Source organism: Pogonomyrmex barbatus, unplaced genomic scaffold (assembly GCF_055798465.1).
Source record: "Pogonomyrmex barbatus isolate J1 unplaced genomic scaffold, ASM5579846v1 scaffold2, whole genome shotgun sequence".
Taxonomy (NCBI): Eukaryota; Metazoa; Arthropoda; class Insecta; order Hymenoptera; family Formicidae; genus Pogonomyrmex; species Pogonomyrmex barbatus.
In genome coordinates, this window is record NW_028297116.1 from 18,120,345 (window position 1) to 18,145,649 (window position 25,305).

Below are 25,305 nucleotides of genomic sequence, written 5' to 3' on the forward strand. Positions count from 1 at the left end.
GCATTCCAATCTCGCGCTTGTCTGTCTCTAGGGAAAAACGTACGTGTAAGGGAGAAAATATAAACCGCGTTATTTTATCTTTGATGATTCCGACAGTTAATAAGTGTGCGCCGCGATCTAACACATGTGTAGCACACTAGAACTCTTTTTCCCTTTTTTTTTTCTAGTCAACAAAACAATGTCCGTTTTTACGCTTTTACATTCTGCAAAAGGAATATGAATTTTTTTCCCCATAATTACATTTTCTCCCCCATAATTACGTAGCGTATCTACTAATGTTTACAAAATAAAATAAATAACCAAGTCATATTGTCCAAATTTATTTTATAATACAGATAAGAAAACGTAAGAAAACGTTAAACGAAAACGTTAAGAAAAAATTCATTTTTACCCCGTACAAAGAATTTACAAACTTAACTCGTCGTGTTCCAAAAGCCCGATATTTTCGGCAGCTTGGGAACAAATGTCGCGTCGGAAAAAACCGTGAGCGCATCGATATTCGAATTGGTGCGATATCGCGTCAAGATTATTCAATGCGCGTGTATTTCTCTTTCGCGTCCGTATATAAATTATCTTTCCTGGAGGGAAACGACATTTCGCGTGGTATCTACCCGTCGTGATTTTCCACGGCATGCAAACTCGTTACGTTAGCTAGCTATATAGCGCTGAGTTTTATTTTATTTCGGCGGATAGATGCTGGGCGAAGAAGCAGAGCGGAAACGCGGGCGCACGAGGTCGCAATTCTGAAAACTCCGTAAATTTAAGTATATATGAAATACCTCCCGAGGAGATCGTTCACGAATGCGTATAGGTAAATAATGCATCATTGCCTCTGCGTATTGGGAGCAAATTTAAATGAAGAATGCCTCTAGAGCAACATTCTTCAGTACAGGGACGTACAGTTTCCTTTTTTATTTATACTAAGGCTTTAAGTATGTTCTATTTGTGAACATAATGAATAGATACGTACAACAAACAAAAATTCGAAACTTGTATTTTTATTTCAAAGCAGAATAATTTTACTAGCAAAGATTTAATATTTATATTGCAATAATATAGCAATTATTACAATATTAGACTTTTTTAATGTATAATTATTATTAAAATATTTATTAAGTTAAAGTATTCATTATTGAATTTTTTTTATTATCTGCAGTATATAATAACTGGATAAGAGTTTATTTATAAATTATGAAAAATTAAAAACTAAGAAATATAAAATCTGCTAATTTTTATACATTTCTGAAAAAAATATTAAGACATATTCATCTTTTACATGCATTCTTTTTAAGGGAGATAAATGTAATAAGCATCTATGCATTTATTTACATCGCTATTCTCAATATTAAAATGATTATGTTTGATTATGTTCTATTTTTTCTACTTCGTATGTTTCTCAATTTTTTGTTACACCCTGATGAGGACTAAGAGCGGTATTCATAGTCTTATATTTAAAATCTTAAGATTATATTTCAATCAATAAAATAACCGTATAAGCCTATTTAAAATGATCTTAGATAAGAACAGATAAATACCGGTCTAAGTAAAGTTCAAAACGTTCATCTTTAAACTTTATCTTAAAACTCATTTTAAAACTTTATATGACTAATTTTTCCATCATTGATTATTTTCCATCTGATTTGGCTGTTAATCCCTACTTAATGCACAAACGCACGCTTATTATTATTCCTTTATTGAAGATAAATGTATTAAGGTATATTTATCTCCGTCACAAAAAGCGACATATGTCGTATAATAATTGAACACATATGACAGTTGAATCATCCGCAATATATGCAATCGAGTATCTTTTATCGCGATTCGTTATCATTGCCCATGCTTTGCGTACTAAATCTCTGTGAACTGATCAGTTACGATTAAATATAGAAATCCCAGACCGTCGCATATGATTAACGCTAAACTTTCTGACGTGTTATGATGCATGTATGCATGTTTAAGCAATGAACAAAACGAGATTTCGAACACCAATCAGAGTTTACTCGAACATCAATCAGTTTTCGAAACAAATTCCTTCACGACTGTCATCCCTATTTTCAGCAGCGGAGAATGCCGCAGTTTATTCCTAAACTTCAGTGAGAACGTGGGCCGCTCGCGTTTTAAACGACGCGTAAAAACATGCGACTTCAGGTCGAAGGCGAGGGTTAAACGAGCGCGTTAAACGCAGATTTGCATGTAAGTTACCGCGATGCAAATGAGATCGACGTGACTGAAAGGGGGCTGGACGGCCGACGAGTTGCAAGTATTGACCAGGCACGATAAAATATTTTTAAATGCGGCCCTCGACGGGCAATAAACGATAGCGGTATCCGCTCGGTAAGTTCGGCGGGTTCTTATCGTCCGGGAACGGATTGAAAAGTTTCGTATCGGAAATCCATATTCTCCCCCGTGGAAGGTGCTCAAAAGCGACGAGAAACAACGATATACTCCTGCCGATTCTGTGCGCTAGCGAGTAACGCGCCAGCTTTCCCATCTCGTGCTGCTTCGATAATCCGATAAAAAAAAAAAATAACCCTAATGATCGATATGACAACGAGTAATTATTAACATTGTATTGAATATTGACGTCCCTTGTTGCAACCGTTTCGACCATTTTTACAATGGCGAGATACCCTGTTGCGAGATTCTTTTATATAATTCTTTTTTAATTCAATATTCAGTAGACAAAAGTTAACGTTATTAGATAAATACTGAAACGTATTTTTTTTTAATAATGAAGAGAAATAGACGGAAATGCAAGATAAAATAAAAAAATTTGAGGTAACGTAATTTCGGACAATTTTCGTGAGGGTCAAATATAGTAAATTAATTTGACTCGAGTGGAAGCCTCTCTACGCACACACTCATGCACGCAACATACACGAATAGGACGTAAGAAATGCATTCGGATATTAACACGTTCGATTAGAGCGCAATGAAATTAATATCTTGTATTTCCATTAAGGTAAACCCACGATGAAATCCAGCCGCGAGCAACAACGCGTTCAACCATTTTCTAATTACACCGAGGAAAATCGGATTTTAAGATCATTAGGACGAATAAGTCGCGCCCGACATAAATCCCTTGAGAAAAAGCACAGATTACGAAAGAGTGTTCATTAATATTAATATACGCAGCGTTTACATGGCTTTCAATCGGTACGATCGCACAATTTTGTATTTTATTATTAATTATTTTATTATAAATTACGTGCAACATGCGATTATAATAAGTATATTGGACATAATATATCACTGATATAAAATCAAACGAAACATTGCATAAATGATTCAATTTTAACTGTTTTGAGCAGTTTTGTTATTAACAAATAAATATTTATTTATTATTATGTAGCATTTTTAATATAGATATTAAAAAGAATATCTTTTTGATTTAGCGATATGTATTATTTTGTAAATGTTGGAATATCATTAGTAATGATGATTAAATATCAAATGTCGTATCAGGTAAATATAATATTAACAATATTAATTATTACATGGTATTTCATGTTATGAAAATTATACTGTGTTATATTATTAAAGGATAAACATTTAATTATTAAATCCTCTGATCCAATAAGAAAAATACACTTCTATTTTGAGATTGATACATCGATGATACTGACAATATCGATCAATTACATATTTATTGAAATTATTTAATATATTAGTAATAAAATAAATAATTTGTTAAAACATTTCATAAATGATTGGTATATTTAATTATTTTAACCATGTCGCTAATAAATAACAAAATATTAAACCATATATATATTTCTAATTTCGTGAAGTAAAATATATTCATAGCTATTTCTTTTATTTTCCTTTCTCTCTCTCTCTTTCTCTCTCTCTTTCTCTCTCTTGCAAATAATAATCTATAAAATTATGCAATTATTATAATATATCATTTATCTAATTATTTATCTCTTGACGTGTAATAAAAAGAATTATGACATTTTTAAAGTAATTATTCGATTATTGATTTAAAGCAAAAGAAATATATATTTTTTCTGGCAGCACGTCGTATAAAAATGTTTGATAGATTGAAATATCGCTAATATTTTTTTTATGTTATTTCATTTTTCTATCATATTTTTTGTTTTATGCTATTTGCACTATGCATAGTGGTTACACATATACATATAATAAAAGTAATATTTTCTTCTTTTAGCTACTGACAAGAATAAATCCATCGTAAACTTACTACAGCTTTAACTCATATTTTTTTATGAAAAATCTCAATGCATTCCTTTTTGCATATTTATTCTTTAGTGTTATGCGGTACATACACGAACGTACTTGCCTATAAAAAAAAAAGTAGAAAATAAAAAAAAGAAAAAATACTATAGCAAATTTAATTGTTTGATAAAACCGCTTCTAACCGTGAATTTTATTTATCTATGATATGTCATGAAGAGACCGTTTTTTTTTTCCTCCAGCGATTTTACTCATCGCAAAGTTATTAATATGCGCAACCACTTGGCCGTTACCAGCTCGGCGAATATGATCCATTCTCTTTAAGAGTGCTACGTGTTCCAGTTTCTCTGACGACCACCCCAAAAGAATCGGTGAAACGTGCCTAACCTTCTCTTTTTCCAAAGGATCCTCCACCACAACGACGGGGTGAACCGAATTCGCATTCCGCCGGCATGCATAATTTAGATCTTGTCATTTATATGTTAACATATTTACCAGCTTCATAATAATATTCAGATTGTAGTACGTAAATCGGGCCATAAAATGCGATTTGTCAAAGAAAAACTTTCCACTTATGTCGAAAGAATTCTCTTCTCTTCTAAATCGGTCAGTAAATTCATTCCGATATGTCGCGACATATTTCTATTTATAGTTATTTTATTAATACTTTCAAATTAATTTTCAAAATTAGACGAGGTAAACAAAGAGTTATTAATTTTGCACCCATAAAAATTTTAATTGACTGTTCGTCAGTGGAATTAATATTATTAAGACTTGTTTTAATAATATCAAAAATCAGAATGTCAAACGCTTAAACAAGCAATATTTAAGTAAAGAGCTGTAAATATCAAAGGGGATATTTAATGTTGAGAATTATGTCAAATATGCCTCGATTATACGTTTCTACGTTAAATTAATTTTCATTATGCATTCAGGCAGAAATAACCCTTAACTTGGTTTGCGCGATCACGACCTGTGCAAATATTTAACAAATTTAAGAGCAATTTACCTGCGCGTTGTATTATTATTACCTTGTTGCGTGACACTTAACTACAGAAAGCAATGACATTTTTCTGCGATATAATTTTTTATACATGTTATGTGTATGTTAAAACACAAAGCTGCTTTTACTCGCGAAAGCCGTTTATTTTTACATGAGCTTCAAAGTTACTTTTGAATACATTCAACGCGTGTAGTTGCTTTATTAACTCTTCAGTAGCTAAGTGAGGTATTTTTAATACCCTGTATCACACAATTGTTTTCTGTTTTGCATAAAAATATTTTAATCAAACAATATTTTTAACACGTCTAAATATATATTTTTTATAAAATGAATTTAATTATTTTTCCTTGTGTCATATTGTACGCAATCAGTAGTTATAAATATTAATTTAAACAAAACAGCAGAAAGTACTTTGTATAAAGACTGAAGCTACTAATTAATTCGATAATAAAATTTTAATGAAAATAATATGTTTTTGAAAACTTCTATGTTGATTTTTAACAAACAATTATGAAATTTAAAGCTAAATGAGCTTTATTGCTCGAACGTCTATTTGCCGTCTGTAGGTGTGCTCTCTTCGTATTATTTTTAAGATAATTATAGTTAATACACAATTAATGGACTGCTGAGACCTTTTTACCTTTTAAAAGTTATATGAAATTTCTCTCCAAGCTTTATTATGACAGAAGATAAGGCAGAAATTTTAATCTACGAGAATTATGTAATCCCTCTATTTGTCTGAGATACATGATATTTGGCTTCTTTAAAATATTACGGACATAAATTTTTGATAAAAATAGTATATACAAAACTAAATCACATTTTTATAATTTCCAATGTTTTATTTACATTATCCTATAAAATTATTATATCTCAACATTACTTTTTATGCATCTAATACACTGAGCATTAAACTCGTACGCGTTGATTTTCCGCAATAAAATAAAAGAGGTGATTTTATATTTTAGAGAAATATATTAAGTATTGCATAATAAAACTTATTTGCATTATTAAATTATTTATTTGCGTTAGAAAGACATGGCATTAAAAGTTATAATATTATTTAATATTTTGAAATATCATCATGCCCTACATTTCATTCCAAATGTAACGTAAATATTGAGAATTAATTAATCACTTCTAATGTTTACATGTAAGGTAAGTTTGCTTGTGGTCAGTCTATCCAGAGTCTCCTTAGTATCGCTCTATTTATCTCGAATCAGTTTAATCTATCTAATCCCGAAGAAGAGAGAATAGCCTTGCTGATCCATCAAAATTCCATAGTAATCACGGCAGAGCAATTACGGAGTAATTTATATATCATCTGTTACTTACGTAATTGTTTATTTCTATATGCGTTGACACACAATTTCAAGATGAACGTATTAGATTCCATCTATTTTTTTAAAGATGGGAAAATAAAATTATACAATATTATACATTTTCTTCTCTAATTCCTTTAACATTCGAGCTATGAAAATATGCGATGATAATAAAAATGACATAACGAGAGCATCGTAAAAAAAGAAATAGCAGAGAAGCGAATTTGACAAGAAATTATATGGCCTCTTTAAGAATGAATAATATTCAATAAAACAAAATGTATATTCGCATAAGTGGAAATTATTATGGGACAACGGGATGGTAATGCAGAAACATTATTCGCACTGTACGCACAGTCGGTTGTATGTCGCTCCATTTAAGTATTTTCAACCCGAAAAATGACGGTTATATACGAGTAAACGGGACAAGATATCGACGAATGCATTTGAAATAAAAATTTGCCGCTTAAAAAAAAGCGATCAAAACGTTGCGTCAATATCACACGCTTGTAGTTTATTGATTTCCGAGGCTGCCGTTGGACCAAAGGCCTCTACTCTGGTTCCGCTTTCTCTCTCTCATTCGCTACTCCTGTCTCTCTCTTTCTCTCTCTCTCTCTCTCTCTCTCTCTCTCTCTCTCGTAGCTGTTGAGGATGTCATGTATAGCTAGACCGAGCTTAATTAAGTTACCTTAAAGCTGGCTACCCGACGGGAATCGATGAGCGCGTATATGTGCATGCACGTGTACGCATTTAATATGTAGAAAGCGTGACACATACATGCCCAACTCGGAAAAAAGTAATTTGTCTTTATTTTATATAGAGTTGGGTAACAACATAATAAAGAGTTTATCTCATTTCGTGCTGTAAAGTCTGACATCCTTAGAAGGAAAGCTTCCTCTCCTTCAAGATAGAAGAAATAAATATTGTTGATATAAAGATTGATTAATTCCTTTCTTTAGTTTAGTTTATCTCATTTCGTGCTGTAAAGTCTTTCAGTCTAATAATATAACAAATAACTTGAATATTTCACCATTTAAAATAATTCTTAATTTTATCAAATATTACAAAATGTAATTTTAATAGATAAATGTGCAACAAGTACGCAATAACGTGCCGAAGAAGAAGAGAGAGACGAAGTTTGGATTACTAAATTAATTACTTCTTTTCAAGGAGCAAACGAGAGAGATCTACGTTGACGCCAATACTATATAAAATACTATCTTCATTATTGTTATACACGATACGCAGCTTCCATTCTATGCATCTATACCTTAGATGCAAATTACGCGCTAGGCACGCGCACGATCGCATGGAATGCATATAGCAGCATGGCAGATTCGCCAACATTGGAGTAGAACGGAATTCCCAGATTAATCTTATCCTAGGGCAATCACTGTCACATCTCGACCTTATTGAGCGCATGCGCGCTATTAATATGGGAAATTCAAGATTGGAAAAATCAAATATTTTAAAAGACATATTCGTCTACATCAAGATAAAAGATATTAATTTAATAATAAAAATTAGATTAAATTTGAATAATATCTTTAACTTTTCAGATATTCTTTATTTCCTTTGTTACTTTATGTAGGAACAGAAGTACAAGTTATTACAATTATTATACTTAGAAATGATGTATACATTCTTTATTTATTTATATATATATATATATATAAAAACACCAATTACACCGAATATTTTGAATATTATATTATTCAAATCTGTAATATAATAAACATAATTCATACAATTCCCGAAAAGCATAAACTATCCTTGATTAATAAAAAATCACTCATGTGTGAAAGTTGATATCAAACTATATTATAACTATATATTATAATTACTGAACTAAGATAACAAAGGGTTCGGCCTCGGTGAAATGCATACTATCTCCATTATGCCAACCGAAGATTGGCAGTAATTGGGAATAAAAATTATTCGTTCTATGTATACGTTATGTTACATCTCGATGAATTATAAAATAAGGAGCAGTTTATGAGTCGAAATTTTATTCATACTTTTTATTTTAGTTTTAAAATTTATAGATTCTAGAGAATATTATGACAGAGTTCATTTTATATGAATAGAATTCCTACTTTGCATTTGAAATAATGAATGAACAATTTCCTACTTGGAGATTCAATAAAAGAATTTGACTCATTTTTTTACTGGTAAAATACCAAAATAGATGTAAAAATCCTATTTGAAATTGAAAGTAGATCAAAAATTTTGACTCGGATTGTTTTAATTTTTTATTCTTATTGTTTTTATCTTAAAGCTTAAATATATTTATATTGTTGGAAAATAAAGACAAATGAAATTTAACAAATATCCTATTATTTAATGAAAATTTATTAAAATATATTATTATAGAAAGAGGAAATATTCGAGGAAATAAAATAATCATATTTAGCAACTGCAATTCTTATAGTAATACAATTTATTATAATGTATTAGTAATTTATATAGTTTTATTAAAATTTATGTAACTTTAATGTATATCGTATATTTATATATTTTTTGTATCTAATTTTTTTTATCATATTATTTTGGTAAAACAAGATCTAAATGATATTAATCCACCCGCGTTAAATTCATGTAATATGTGCTCGATAGATAAAATTTTCCATAAGAGAAATGCACCGTGGATTTGATAATCAATAATTCTCTTTGAATATCAAATTACGTGATTTTACATGCATACTGCCATAGTATGGATTAATGCGAAAGCAGCTAATGCAGAATTATCAGACTATATTTTATAATAAATTATGAAATTGTAGAATAATTCCTTCATTTTATTGGTAATCAACACAAATTAATTTTGAAAGAAATGTAAACAAATAAAATAGTGGAAAATGTTATATACTATCAATTGTTTTGATTGCTAAAAATTTTGAATAAAAAATTTGTTCTCCGCGATATTCTAAGATTTAATATGTAGATTTATCAATATATAAATATCATAAAATTGTTATTACTTCATTAATTTGGATATTTCTATCTTTGTTATTAAAGAGTGAAAACATATAAACATAGCACAAAATTAAAATTTATTTAAATAACGTTATTTCATTTCAGTTACTGTTTCCGTAATATTTTTATTTTTGAAATATTCTGAAAAATCCAAACAATTGTGGATAAATATTATTAATTATATCAATATATCACGTCTGAATAATCTGAAAAATTTCGTAGAAATAGAAAATTTCATTTTTATACGTGATGAATATTGAACTGTCACGAATATGAAGTTATTTATTGCGATTGCATGTAGATAGTGCAACATTATATCCGACGTGATTATACTTGCCGGTTTTAGCAATATTGAATCGGGATATTAAACAGATTGGAATGTATATCGATTATGTAAAAGTAAGCATACAGCTGATTTCAACAAAATTAAATTTAAATTGTACACGCTGTCCTGGAATTAAAAGCTTAAATCACAATGGGGAGAACTTTATTTGGACAAATATCATTTTAATTCAAATCGTACGTTTTCAGCATAATCATTATTTACTATAAGCTCATTTATCCTCGATTTAAGATATTTCTAAAAATTCTATAATATTTCTACTTGATAACAAATAGCGGTAGATATTTAAAAAATTCCTTTTTTCATTGTTATTTATATCTCTTACGAAGATTAAAAAATATTTTGTTTCAAAGATTATTGTACATTATTATGTGTATGTATTTGTGTGAGTCGCATCTAGAATTATTAAATATTCTTACATTCTTCTCTACCTACGCTAATTAAACAATCTTCCGACAGGTTGGACCAGTTCATTTTATCAAACGAAGGAAAATCTGATTCCATTTTTGCGTTGAACCATTTCGATGTAACTGTTGGCTAACTTGGCTTCGCGTTCATGCTTCGTATATTGTGAAAACGCCAATATCAGGAAATGTATGGCGCGCCGGCCGGACGGCAGAAATGGCAGAAAGAGCTCGCGCGTGCTTTTAGAATGGAGCTTGCGTAGTTTACTAATTATTTCTTAAATATACGGGGGAGAAGGTGCGGGAGAAAAATTTTGTTATAACCAATTACACTCTTTAATAAATATCTTTAATAATCTTTTTATCTTTAATAATCTTAAGGATCTTTAATAAATATAGTGCAAATAAATATCATGCAAATATTTTGTTGTCTCTTCATATTATTTGTTTTCAAGTTTCAAATAAATAACAAAAATTTAATTGAATAAAACCAGATTTTCAATAGTGACATTTCTGCGAAATTAATTCTGTTAAATTGAATTTCTAGATTGGTTCAATGGCATGTACAAAATTGGGAAGAAATTATTAAAATTGCTGGATTGTTGAAATTATATAGAATTGCAATATCGTTTTAAAATACATTACACAACAGAAATTAATGCATTGACAATGTTTGTTTTTTGATTAGACGTAAAACTTATTTTTACGTTAGAATTTTACAGATTGCCTTGTTTGTTTCTCTTAATATGCTTTATCGGATTTATATCGGCCTAAATATTAAACCGTCTATTGAATAATCGAACAATTCGCGGAACAGAGTTATAGACATAGTTTCCAAGTACTTGATATATTAACCTCGAGTCTCTCTCTTTATCGAGAGTTGTATTAAAAAAATATAGTATACTTAGATAAAGAAAATATATTTTTTTCTAAAGTAATATAACAAACCTATCACACAGTGTTGTGCCTTTAAAAATCAAACTTGCATATATATAAATATATATTCCAGTTATTATTTTGTGGAAATAAAACAAGATTTAACGATCTATAGATGAAACGTTAAAAAATCGGAATTAAAGCGACATTCAAAATTAAAAGAATTTGACACTCGAATAAGGAATGTGATATGAGCAAAAATGACTTTCTTTAGAAAAACTAAATATTCCTAACTAAATATTAAAATTGAGAGCAAGAAGAAAGGAGATAAAGGACGAGGGAAACAAGCGATTCAAAGAGAATTACATTTGTTTGATTTAATCGATGTTACGGGGGATAGATTTAATCAGAATTAAACTGAAGGGAGAGAGATTGATTCAAATATTCGAGGATAATAACTCCTCTTCTTTCAACGAACCGGTTTATCTTCCGCCTTGAAAGAGAAAACCACTGTCATCGTTTTCACGTTAAAATATCATCTCTACGGGAGCTCGTTCTGTACATTCTCCGCTCGCGTGTGCTTAGCGTGCTCCAATATCGCGAATTGCGTCATTTGCGCACGAGTAAATAGATGGAGCGCAGAGTAAAGCATGGAAGATACTTTCGACGAAGGCAAAAGAAATAGTGTGTTTGCGGTACACACTATAAGTTGATTGAATTGAGGTATCGAACGAGCACGAAATTCAACGTGCATGATACTTCTGTTATCGTTGTTCCCTGTATAAAAGGAAAATTAACGTAGAGCGATATATTCCTAGATAAGATTTTATCTTTAATATCAAATTTTAATGCGACTTAGACAAGAAATCTTACGTAATTTTTTAAATATTTTTTTCAATGATTATTAAAACAAATTATTATATAATCGCATTGGGAAAGTATTCTTGTAATTGTTTCCGCGAGTCTTAGTTATTTTTTCATCTTGCCGGAATATCGCGCCATTCCAACAATCTCACACGTTTTTCGCATTATTCCTATTTTAAGCAATCGGAACATTGATCCCGTTCCATTGTTCTCACTCATCGCCTGTCATCGCGGTCTCCCTTTTGTGTGACAGTCTTTCTCTTCTCATTGGTCAATAATAATAAAAGTGTCCCGATGCTTTAGTACACGCGATTGGCGTAGGATCTGTCAGATAAAATGCTGTTTCGTGAATGGAGGAAGCCAGAGATTTTTCGTTTTTACGACAGAAACGCGAAGATAAAAATGGATCATTAGTTCGATAAAAAAGCACATTAATCTCGAACAATAAAATATATCGCGTCAACGCGAAATAAAATTCTATCAACGTTTATAAAAGCATTATTATTCTTATCTTTTAGTATTACATGTATCCTACTAAATAGTTATTTTCTTAATATTCGAGAATACATATAAATAATAACATAATGAAATATGCAAAAATAAAAAAAATGCAGAAAAGTAATAGATGAATTTTGTAAAAAGAATAAAGTTATTCTATTTGGAGGGAATAAATTTTATAGCGACCCTTCAGGAGATTCACCCTTGTATGTTCTGCGTACATATCAGAATTATTTGGATATCCAGGAATACGCCGATACCAGGAAATCCCTTGTTTCCCAAAGGATAACGGAAATAGCGAGACAAAGAAAGGCGGACGGCAGAGAAAGAACTCTATCAAATGAGAAAACACGAATGATTGTTTATCTGTTGTTTATCCGGTTGTTTACCTGTAATTTACTGAAATATGAACGTAATATGAAACTCTCTCTCTCTCTCTCTCTCTCTCTCTCTCTCTCTCTCTCTCTCTCTCTCTCTCCTCTGACTTTCTTTTATTAAATGAATCATTTTAACGAATTTTACCGAATTATTTACTATTTTAATTTAAAACACGAGTTTAGAAATGATTTTATTGAATTTATTTAATTAAATTCAATAAAATACGCGCCGTTAAGATTTTGCCCGTATATATACTGTAAAATTATCTTTATTATTTCTAGAACAGGAGTAAAGAATATATAACGTTATTGTTCTTATATCATGTATTACTTATCTGTTATATAATAATAATTTATAAAAGTAAACATATATAATTATTCAACAATGAATTCTAAAAACTATCTTAAAAAGGAAGAGAGAGAGAAAGAGAAACAGGAGAGAGAGAGAGAGAGAGAGAGAGAGAGAGAGAGAGAGAGAGAGAGAGAGAGAGAGGTGGTAATATGCAAAATAGTTAATATAAAATCTTGCATATTTTTAAAGATAATATGCACATAAATGTAAAGAAAAAATATATAATGAAGTGAATATTCAGTTGGAAAAATTGAACTTGATATTCATTATTTGAACAAATAAAAAAAATTAATATAATTTTATTTAATATTTCTTAAATATTATCTAAACTATATTTAACATTGTTATTATTTTAATGATCAAATTCAATATTAAATTAAATTTCTAATTTGAAAGATTTATTTAATTAATTTAATTACTACATTTTAAAATATGCTTATTATGTACTGCTATGTGCTTACTATGTCTCTAAGGATTATAAACATTTTTTTATTGGAATATCATAGTGAATCTAAATAAAATATGTGATATACATTAGAGAAGGTATACATGACATAGTGCGTAAACGTTTGCGTTTAAAATATTTAAAAACATGCTTGTAAAGTCACATTTAATAATTTAGCGCTATATAATACTATGCATGTGATATTTAAAACATTTTTCGTAAAAAGGCGCTTATACACAACAATTTGTGTATAATTTCCTATCTGTAGTAATCTACTATAACAAAGTGGGACGAGAAACGTTCTGCACATCTGTGCATTTATACAGAATAGATATAGAAAATTGCCGTAGTATCTTTAAATATTTATTCATGTTCGTGAGTTATCTGCGTTTATATTTGTTTCCTCGTTAATGATACGATTAGAGGAAACTTGTTTCAGAAAACAGCTCAGCAGAATTTCCGCATGATAGAAACGTGTTGAATAGTAAATTGCGAATAAAAGTGAATCAATTTTCTCATTCAATTTGGGACAAGTTTAGGAAGTCGTTTGATAAATTCAAACTGATTTGAAATTACTAAATTGTTAATGAAATTCATCAGAAATATTTAATCGAGCCTGTTGCCCATGATAAAAGTTGAAACTAAATAAAATATGTTATATCTTCTGACATTGATCCTTTAATGTATTTATGTTATATGAAACAATATTATTGCGTATAAAATTAGAAAATATTATATATTTAAAATTTATCAAGATACACTGAGAATGAATACAGAACATATTGTAAATTTATTTTTGTCATTGCGTTTGATCAGAGATTCATTAGTGTAGTCGCGAGGCTTGAATACAGAAGTATAACAGAGATTGTGTTTACGCTACATGTTAACGTTTGTTTAATAAATCGTGTTTGACGGGGATTTATTTCGAACATGGATCGTCGCCAATTGAATCACTTGCTGAGAGTTTCTATCTCCTGGTTTCCATTTTTTTTTTAAGCAGATTAAAAATCAAACATGTGAGATCCGGATTTTTGTCCTATTTTCCTTTTTAATTCTTCTTAATTTTCCATTATTAATTGATGCTATCCTAGATTATACCGTTGTTATAACCACTTATACCACATTGTATAACGATTCTTTCTTTGTATCGCGATTTTCCAGAGCTCGTCAGATAACAAAAATCGTCGAACAAAGTACGTGTCGTGATATCGACACTCTGTAAGTAGGTGTGTGTCGATTAAATAAAATAAATCGGTCAAGCGTGTATTCTAGTTTATAAGTTACAATTATCGCTGAAACTCTGATATCTTGAATATTTTTTTCATGGCTATTTTAATTGCCCTAACACAACTTTTTTAATAACGCCTTATGTATGCTTCGCAGTCTTTAGTTATATTTTTTCCCCTCTTCGTATTATCGATTTTCTCAGATGTATTTTTAGAAATAAAATATTAAAATGCATAGACAATTTTCTGAAGTAACATAATAAGCCAGTAAAAATAAAAGCGCGCATACATTAATTTTCTAATTATTACTTTTACACAATATGACATTCTAATTAATTATAATAATTTTATATGTATAACTAACATTATAATTTTGATTAATTTTTTTAATTTCTTGACTATATACTTCACATTATTTTACCATCGTGATTGCAAATCACCGATTTTTAACAGTTCTTAATTTTTAATGTAATTTATATTATTTTGCGATAATGTATTAATCCAATTGTACAAAAGAGCATTCAAAAATAGAATCAAAACATCGATTTACATTTATATTGTTATTAAATATACATAAGATTTTACATTTAGTATTGACTCTTATTTGACTTTATTGTAATTTTTTGATGATAAGTTCAATTGATTAGGGCGCTTTTAATACGATTTGAAATAATAATCTATTACATTTTTGATTTCGATAATACACTTGTTACTACTTTGACAAAAATTGGATAAATGCATGTGGCGAAGGGAAAAAAATCGCGATTGAGTCAGTTTGCCTAATACAAAAAAAAAAGAGAAAGAAAAGAAAATAGGAGCGGACAATCCGGGATGTGCCAGCCGATTGTTCAACTTAATCGCTGTCAATCTAATATCGTTGATAGAAACGGACACGATCGAGCTCGCATGGCCATCGACGAAGTCGGATCTTTGAAGAACTTTAATCTGACAAGGGTCCACGCACGGTGTCCTCGAGCAGGACGTAATCTCGTTTACGACTCGAGCGATATTACGATTCGAGCGATGTCCGATTGTGCCCGTTGAAGGTAAACGTCGCTTTCAGCTGCATGCGGCTGTATGCCTCAATTAAAAGCGAGAGGGACCTTCTGGAATCCCGATTATATCTCATTATAGAATAGCGCCTATCGGAGAGACTCCTAAGGATTTGCTTTGTCGACACTATTGCAGTATCGGCGTATTGTGCGACAAGGAGTACAGTTATAATCATCTTTGAGAAATATGTCCCTTTTTTTCTTTTCAAAACCTCGAAGCTATTAGGACGTTATAGTTTAATAGTTTAATGGAATGACAAAATAGAAATTAACATGCGAATGTTTGTTTTTGTAAAAAAAAAAAAATTAAATTCTGTTAACAATTAGCTATAATTAATGGAATTTAATATATTCTATTTAATATATTCTATTTGTGTGAAAATGATAAAGCTAATTGAATTTATTAATATTATTAATATTATATTAAATGTTCAATTTTCTTGAATCTTTTTTTATTCCACATTTTCTATATATTCCTGAAATTATTGGAACTAAAAGATAAAAAATTACATTGCAATGAAATTGGCTGAAAATTTAGGAAAGAAATTTCGGAAATACCATCCGCTCGAGGGGATGTCAACTTCATTTTTTATCAAATCTCGGCATTCGACGTAAGCACTGAGAATCCCAAATTGTAAGTTAAAAAGCGTTTACCGGCAATTCCGCGACGATACCATCGGCATTTTCGATTCCCTTCGAAAGTTAGCGAAAGGGACGCAATCTTTAGTCTTTCCTCCATCGAACAAATAGGATGAAAAGGACGGATTGGAATAGGATCGTAATGGATATTGCTGTAGCTTGCCGAATTTGCGAACGAGAGACTGCGAAGGATTGCTTTTTTACGCGGCAGTAAAGTGGCACTTCTACACAGACATTTCTGGAATATCTTAGGTGACCCTCGTCATGACTCGTCGACTGCTTGAGATTCGTCCCAAATTCTGACGGAAATTAACAGGCGCAAGTACCGATCTCTTATATCAGCAGTTGGCGAACTAATTATGTCAAAGAATTCTCGCGAGCTTGAAATTCAGTATCCTCCGCAAATATTTTTGCAACGCAACTAAATATGTTTCTCGTCGAAATGATCTCATTTCGAAGTGTTTCAGAGGAAGAAGAATTTATCTATATTGTATTGGGTCAGTTATTTACAGAAGCTTCTTAATTCTGGGTCATTTGCAACATTTATGATAACTAATTTAGCTTTCTTATTCGTCAAAGATGATAAGTCATTTTTTTTAAATATAATAGATTTTTTCTTGGTTATATGAATTAAAACAGAATAAATCTTATTTATCATCATGAAGGAAAAAATAGTTCGATAGAATAATAATAGTTTAATTAAGTTTTCATTAATTTCAAAACTTAAATTTTTTTATTTTTACAATATTTGCAAATCTTCACTGTAAAGGATTAAATTCGATTGCTTTGTATTTAGATATTTATTAAATAATTAACAAAAAATTAAGTTGCAAAATTAAATAAATTAATTAAATATTAATTATATTTCATTTTATTAAATTAATTTTAATTATATTAAATTAAATAAATTAAATAATTAAAGTTACAAACAATTAAATAAAAATAAATTATCTTTTGTGTATTAAAACTAAAAGTCAAATACATAAAAATAGAAAATCATAAATGTTTTAATCTCTCTCTAAGAAATTGTAAATGCAGCTATTTTCTTATTGTTGTCACAACGGAAAAGAGACTAATAAAAAAATCATATTTAAGGGTTAATGACCTCACAGAGATGTGCATTCGGATTTAATTGCGCGTCATAGCTTTGTATGACCCCAAAATACGATCTCTAGAAGGAAGATTATCCCTCAGTTCGATGCACGAGCGGACGATACCCGATTTACGATCCACCGATAGGCTTCCTCTGTGCAAAGGAACGTCGGTGAAAACAGGCGTGAAGGGGGTGTAAAGATCGACGAGTACATCTACCCTCTCAGGGTTGCGTCTGACGTTGATGATGGCCTTGAAGAACCTAAACGCTTAGCTAATCACGTAATGGCGCGTGACGCGGGCGAAACGTGCCGTGCCCCAACTCCGGAAAATGTACGTTACGCGGACATTTTCTTCCGTAAAATTCAACGAGATACCTCCTTCGACATTAGAGACGCCCTCGGGAAACCAAACTGATCTCCGGCATGTGAAATTACAAGGATATTACGCTCCATAATGGAGGCGTCGTTTATTGTCGTAACAAACCTATAGAACTATGACAGCTCTACGACACTTGTGCCAACATAGTTTTGTCACATGAATTTCGATTGTATAATCGTTGTATCTGTATAGGGATTATCCGTAAAAAAATCAGAACACGAAAGAAAGAGAAAAAAATAAGAGAAAAAGAGCATTCTTTTATGTGACGATATTTTTCTTTCATATACATATGTTTTTACAAAATGCAAATTTGCTCAACTTAGGAAATGTATAAAATATATTTCTATGAAGTCACGTATCGCATATAATTTTCGTTAAAATTTTGTTTATAAATTTGTTTGAATAATAAATATCTTTTGTACATATTAATAACAAAACGATGCACAAGTAATATAAGTAAAAGGGAATAAATAAATAAATTTATTAACAAAACAAAAGATATTTATGGTTACGTGTCTCTTTCAATTCATTCTTTCACACTCTCTTTTCAGTATTTAATTAAATTATTATCAGTATTTAATTAAACTTGATTTTTATATTATTATTTTATTTAGTTAATTCTCGCAAAGCATTAAAGCATTATTTAGCCAATAAATATCAATCAATTTACTTCATTTCAATCATAATAAGATATCATTTATTAAAGTAGTAATTAATTGGCTTAAATGTTTCTTAAGCCAATATCTCAATCTATAATATCATTTCTATTTACTTAAAATGCTAGTTTCATAAATAACATAAAGATCACATTATGTAGAGTGATACATATACATTGTAATTAATGTATTATGTAAAAGAACAAGTGAATAAATAATATATTTGAAATATATTTTAATAATTATAGACCTTATTTTAATGCTAAGAAAATAAAATTAATTAAAAAAAAATTATATTATGCAGAATTTGATTGAAAATTATAACAAATACTTCCAGCAATATTAAATTTATTTATTTGTGCATTACGAAAAAAATGTTTATAATTATGAATTATATGATTTTTGGTAATTTATTTCATATTCCTAATAAATTAGAGCTCATTATTTAATTAGATTATTTTCAACGGAAATATATAATTTAATTCAAAAATTATATTTGTAGAAGACAAGTATAAGAAAAGAGATACACAAAAAGATCTTAAAATCTTTCTTCGCGAAACTAGCTAACGAATGAAAACTACTAAAAGTATAGGATGTATACATATATCACATTCTCGTTTATCGCGCGCAAAGATATAATCGTTGACCAGCGCCGTACGTTCGCCAAGTCGACGTTTTTCAGTGAGCCATTTCGATTCAGTGAGTCGTAAAAAGCTTTGCAACGTTAACAAAGATACGTACCTTATAAACATGTATATACCCGTGGGCTCCAGTGCCCTAGAGACCGCTTTCCAGCTGGCGATAACCGTAAATTTTTGCCTGGCCGTGAGCGGAAGTCGAGGATCCGTGGCGGCCGGCGGCGGCGGCGGCGGCGACGAGCCATCGTTTCCGGCTTGATTGCGCGATTTCGTGGCGGCCAGTTTGCTAAGTTCGCAGCCCATGTTGCGGCGGCGAATCCCGGGCGCGACCCCCCGAGTCGCGGAAAACACTAACCGAGGCGACTCACAACGGGGGATGATCACCACCTCGCACCACGAAAGATCGCGCGGCAGCACTCCGCGTTCGATTTCGGTGTCGCTTCCGCTCCCTGCCACTTCCGTCGAAATTCCCGCCGCATCGACGAGAATGAGAGATCGCACTGCACTATGAAAATGACGTGTGTGTGTATATATATATATATATATATATATGTCAACGAGCTGAATTGGGAATACGACGACGAGAACTGAACTCTGATTTTTCACAAATTTCTCGTGGGATCGGCAGTAAAAGGACGCTTCGGATAAATAACGCGTTATTTTAATAATCTCCTTAAGTCTTCTCTGCGAGATCCTTACGCTGTCATATATTCCTAAACACAGTGCATGTAATTGAATTCAAGGAATTTTTGCAATCTGTCGTCAGCGGAGTCTGTCGTCCGTCTTTCTCGAGCCGTCAACGCGATTGCTACGAACGAATGATACGGAGCAGCTTATTACACGCGCGAACACTTTGCGGCCGATACAATCGGCAGGATGCGATTCGCATTCATTTATTCCTCTGATGTGCCACACGCGATTTCGACGGAAGCACGTGCGTTTCAAAGTGACTCAGCCATTTCCAAGCTGTTCGCCCGCGAACGATCGTTCGCCATCGTTGACAGCGCGAAGACGAGCGAACTGAACTTCTCGTCTGGAAATTTCACCCCTTCCCGCAAATCTCATTAGCCGATGTACTCCCGGCGTGGGGATAAATTTATCGTTTCTTATAATTGAGAACATGCGATGATTTCACGTTAATCCATCTCCTCCTTCTATTCATCTCCGGTTCGAATGCGCCCCTCCTTGCGGTTATCCTTCACTTTAAGCTCTGCGTATCCTCGCTACTCCTTTTGGTCTCGCGAAGTTTTCCGCCCTGTGAGTTCATTTATCTAGCTTCCCCTCGCCCACTTTCCCTTCAACATCAATCTCATCTCTGCCAAATATCTTCCTTTTTCCTTTTCACCAAGATTTCTGCACTTTACCACTTCCGGTCTTAAATCTCCCACCATCGATTCCTGCACTTCGTTCCCACTTTAACACTCTATATGTTAGTTCGCGTTTTTTCTAATTGTCTCCGGGGAGACAACCCGTAATTGTCTTCCTCTAGCAATTTCATCCAATTTTCTTTATCTACATCTCTCCTTTTTCTTTCCTGTATATTGTTCCTTTCTACAGCGTTGCTTTTTTGTTTCACTAGCATCCGTTTGTCATCAGTTTTCCTTTATTTCTTGTTTCGTATTATCCGTATTATGAAGTTTTCATCTCACATTTTATTCCGTATTACCCTCCCCGTTAGCTCTTTATCTCTTTCTCTCTTCTCTTCCTCCGCTTCTTCTCTATTTTTCCCTTAAGACCCGTATATATTCAATTTCATATTCATTTAAACGTACAAATTATGTCTCTTTATTATTTTACCAGGTTCACTTTTCTCTCTTCAGAGAATCTTGTTAGGCTCGTTAACCGGTCGCAAATTCCGTCGCCTTCGTGTATCTGTCATTTTTACATCGTTCGTCCCACCGGTTAGTCGAGACGTTTCGTCAACGCGCGCAATTCACTTCACTTATTTCCACAAAGTTGGGCGAGTGCGCGAACACTTCCTTAAACATCTCGAGATTCCTCGATCTCCGGAACATTAACTGCAAACATACGGTCGAGATAGCATCTTTCATATTTATCGAGCGGAACGGCTGATCGATCTCATTTACGGCGAACACTAGCGCGACAGCGAGTGACAGATCGGGAGGAAATCGAACGCGCGCGAGACGATCTAGGATGTCGCTGGGTCGACACTCGATATATGAAGTGGCAAATGAAGCTCTCTTGGACCGTCGTTTTGTCGATACGAGCGATATACATGAAAATGATCTTGTATTTGAATGAAAACACAACACGCACAAGATACGCATTTGCGCTTTCGAGCTTTGCGGATTTGCCTCGGATGGCGTATCGATGTCGATATCCGATTTCGATGTATTTTGAATTTGAATTAGAAATGTTTCAAATTGAATGGTAGCATCCAAATTTTATTACGATAGATTTTTGAAAAAAATGGCATAAACGTAAGAGATAGAAAGTTTACAGTTTCATTATTTTATTTGTTTTGCTTGTGAATTTTTGAGGACATTTGACAGAATAATTCCGAGCTTTCTTGAAGATATTATCGATGCGTAAGAAGAAAAATTGTAATTTAATAATTTTATTTACTGCTATTTATTAATTAAATAAAAATGATTCAAAGAAATACTAATTTTTTAGTATCAACGAAATGATATCTTTAATCAGTAAAAAAAGTTGCTGCGTGCTTTTACGGGAATTTTACTCGCAAAAATAACACTGAACATTTGCCATTTCATTTTTCAGCTGCATTTTCTCACGCGAATAGTCATCTTCGATATCAGTTCAGTCGCGAAGACTTGCGAAGTTTCGTCATCAATACAGATGACAATGTCGAACAGCGTGACACTTCAATTAGCGTAATGGCAATATCAAACTAGATCAGCTGCGGGATAGCGGGGACAAAAGAAAAATCTTAGCTGACAAATCTCGTAGAGTTGGACGTGGTGCGTCTTCGAGTGGAAGGAACGAAAGGATCGAGAGCGGCGAGGCGAAATTCCAGTGACATTGATGGAGGGATCTACAGGGGGTGGCGGCCAAATTCATCTGCGTCATTGCCTTCCGTCATTCGACGTTGGATTCGGGAAGCGTGTCAAAGAAACGAACGATAGCGGGGATGTGTAATACAAAGCGAGAGAGCGACGATAAGTAGATGAAAGCGTCATAAGGTAGCCGAGCGTAACCGGCGAAAGGGGAGACTTCCCCGTATGCTGGTCCTGCCGGGGATGGTAACTTTACATTCGAGTTGTCTGTCCCCGTGGAATGCCGGACGTATCTCAACGTTGATAAGCATCACCGGTAAAGTTTAGTGGAAGCACGAAAGACGCGCGCGTTGGGTAACTTAAATGGCTTTCGCCGAAGTTTCCGATGCAAAAAGTGTAAATAGCATCTCGTTAAAGCGAAAGTCCATCGTGGGAACGATATGATGCCAGTAAACGTCAGTCCTTATTGCTCGAGCTTTACAACCGTACATCTAAAAGTACATCTAAGTACCAGCTAGCACATTTGTGCGTATTATATTAATTTAGCATAAATTTTATGAAAAAAAATTTTCATTATTTATGCGACTGTGAGCATATAAATGTTGCATGCATAACTTTGTTTTTTTTATTAATGTAAAATAAAGAAAGGAATCGATGAATATCGTTTTATTTTTGCTTCTTTGATTATCGTGTCTATTTTTTTAAAATAAATATGTCTTTAGATATCGATAAATATATATATATATATATATATATAGTCTAAAAATATTTCTTTATTCTACGACGAAATACTAGTTGACGTCAAATTTGATCTAATTTTGGCAATCTAGATAATCGCGATATTATGATATTATGAGAATTGATGTACGAAAACTGTGTCAATATGGGATAAACATTAGACAGTTATATTTGGCGATAAATGTGTGGGAAAAATATCGATTTTTGCACTTGTTGGAGAATTTCGAAACGATTGAATAAAACCGTGCAATTTATCCATTAACGATGTTAAATTATCGGTCCCTTGCGAGAGACGATAGAATGTAACGAAGAGAGCAACGCATTGGCATGATAAGCTGAGCGTTATCACCAGAGTTTGGAATCGGTGCATCATTGAGAGAATGAGACCCGGGGGAATTATAACGACAATTGAATCGTTGCAAATTCGAAATTGAACCAATCACGCAGCGACAATGTTCCCGTCGTCGATATTCCGCAGTGAATCTTTGGCGCATTTCGTGCAGAAAATCGGAAACCTTTAAATATTTTAGAAATTTCCATTTGTTTATACAAAATTATTATTCATCGAAATATGCAGATTAAATTTGATAAATTAAATATTTTGTTTTAAAGATTATGCGCGTGAGAGTTTCAGATAACAATACATATAAATATCCGCACTAGATTTTTCGCCTATTATATATGGACTCCTCGATAGGAAGAGAAAATCGATTTTTCTCTTATTATCTTATCAAACATCTTCTTTCTTTTCTAATCTAACGTTAGAGTTAAATAATAATAATAAATTTTTTATTGTTTGTTTGTATAAATGTAAGTTGTTTTGTAAAAATTTTTATAATTTTAATAAATTTCCAAGTTTTTAATAATTACCAACTTTTATAATTATTAATAATTTAAAATTTATCAATTCTTCACCTCTTGAAATAAAAATATTTCGAGTTAATCGAAGAATCCATAGATAAAAACGAGTGTAGGAAAAATGTGATACAAATTGCATATTCCATATTTCCCTTTTAGATAAATTAATGCGATTTATTAACAATGTAGTAACTCAACACCTGCACGCTTTTAAATCAAATTACGTGATTTACACGAACAGACCGCAACCATTTCCCTTTCGTGAAATAACATGATTGCTATCCAGTAAACATCCGACGTCAAATTACTTGCAATTACGTATCGGAAAAGGCGCCGTAATGTACGCCGATTTCGCAAATGCTGCATCGTTTGACTAACGCCAACGTGAGAAATAGCGGTCGATTCCATCCAGCCTTGAACGCATTTATACCAGGGAATCAAGAGAAGAACAAACAAACGCGCCGCTATTGGAAGATAAACAGCTTACGGGACGAAATCCACTTCGCCCGTTGCGAATAGCTGCGAATTCCCGTCACGCGTTCCAGCGATGCGACCGCGCCAGCACGTTGTCGCGATGTATCACTGAACTCGCGTCTCTATCAATTTCCGCTGCGAGACATTCCGTTATCTATATTCCGACATTTCCAACTTCCGTTCCGTCGAAGATCGGCGAGCGGAGCGGCGAGACGAATCCGTTTGGATTGCATTTGGAGAAGAAGGAACCGCGCGCGGATGGAGAGACGCGCGCCAACTCCCGCGGTATCTCGTTCCGAATCTGATCGCGAATTTATACGATCTCCGATCAACACGAGTCGGCGAACATCGAGCGGAGGATCTAGTGGTACTCCTCGTCACTCTTCCGCTCCACTCGCGTGATCGATTCGCGCGTGACACGTAGCACGGTTCGCGGTACCAAGAGAGATCCACGGCTCTCGAAATGTCTCTCGCCCTCGTCCTTCCTCGCTTCCCGTTTCCGTCGCTCGCGTCCTCCTCGATCGTCGCGTTCGATCGCCCGCCGCGGTACTTCCGCGCCGCGTCACGCGCGATACCTCTTCATCGTTGTCGCCGCGGTGGAAGCCCGCGTCGTCGCGCGGATAGAGATCGCGTTTCTCGCCGTGGTAGCGCGGCGCGAAGAGTCACCGGCGGCGCGCGCTTTTCTATCTTTAGAACGTCTCCCGGGGCTCCCCGGCCGGATACTTGGCGCGGTACTTCGCCGTCGGCCGTGTTGCCTACTGCCCAGGCGAGCCGAGACTGAGGCCTCCATAATAAGCGCTCCAGAGGATGACGCGCAGGCGCCCTCGTGTCCCGCGCGCTCCTCCACTTCCGTTCTCCTCTCCTCTCTTCTTCTCTCCTCTTTTCTCTTTTCTCTCGTCTCTCGCTCTCGATCTCT

General features: G+C 33.0%; 1 protein-coding gene and 1 long non-coding RNA gene across 4 annotated transcripts in view; both read right to left on the reverse strand.

Annotated features, from left to right (window-relative positions):
• LOC105431137 (neuroglobin) overlaps positions 1 to 19,792 on the reverse strand; it is a 34,116-nt gene extending 14,324 nt beyond the window's left edge. Inside the window, exon 1 of the mRNA XM_011645138.2 lies at positions 19,445 to 19,792. Coding sequence (XP_011643440.1) covers positions 19,445 to 19,644 — 200 coding nt within the window. The 5' untranslated portion in view covers positions 19,645 to 19,792. The remainder of the gene's footprint in view (positions 1 to 19,444) is intronic.
• Positions 19,793 to 20,865: 1,073 nt separating this feature from the next.
• LOC148936731 (uncharacterized) lies at positions 20,866 to 25,305 on the reverse strand. 3 transcript variants are annotated; one of them, XR_016139175.1, is made up of 2 exons: positions 24,965 to 25,305; positions 20,866 to 21,359 (listed from the first exon to the last, which is right to left on the reverse strand). It is a non-coding gene; the product is annotated as an uncharacterized LOC148936731 (long non-coding RNA). The 3 variants fall into 3 exon arrangements; XR_016139176.1 differs by having other exon boundaries at positions 24,829 to 25,305; XR_016139174.1 differs by having other exon boundaries at positions 24,403 to 25,305.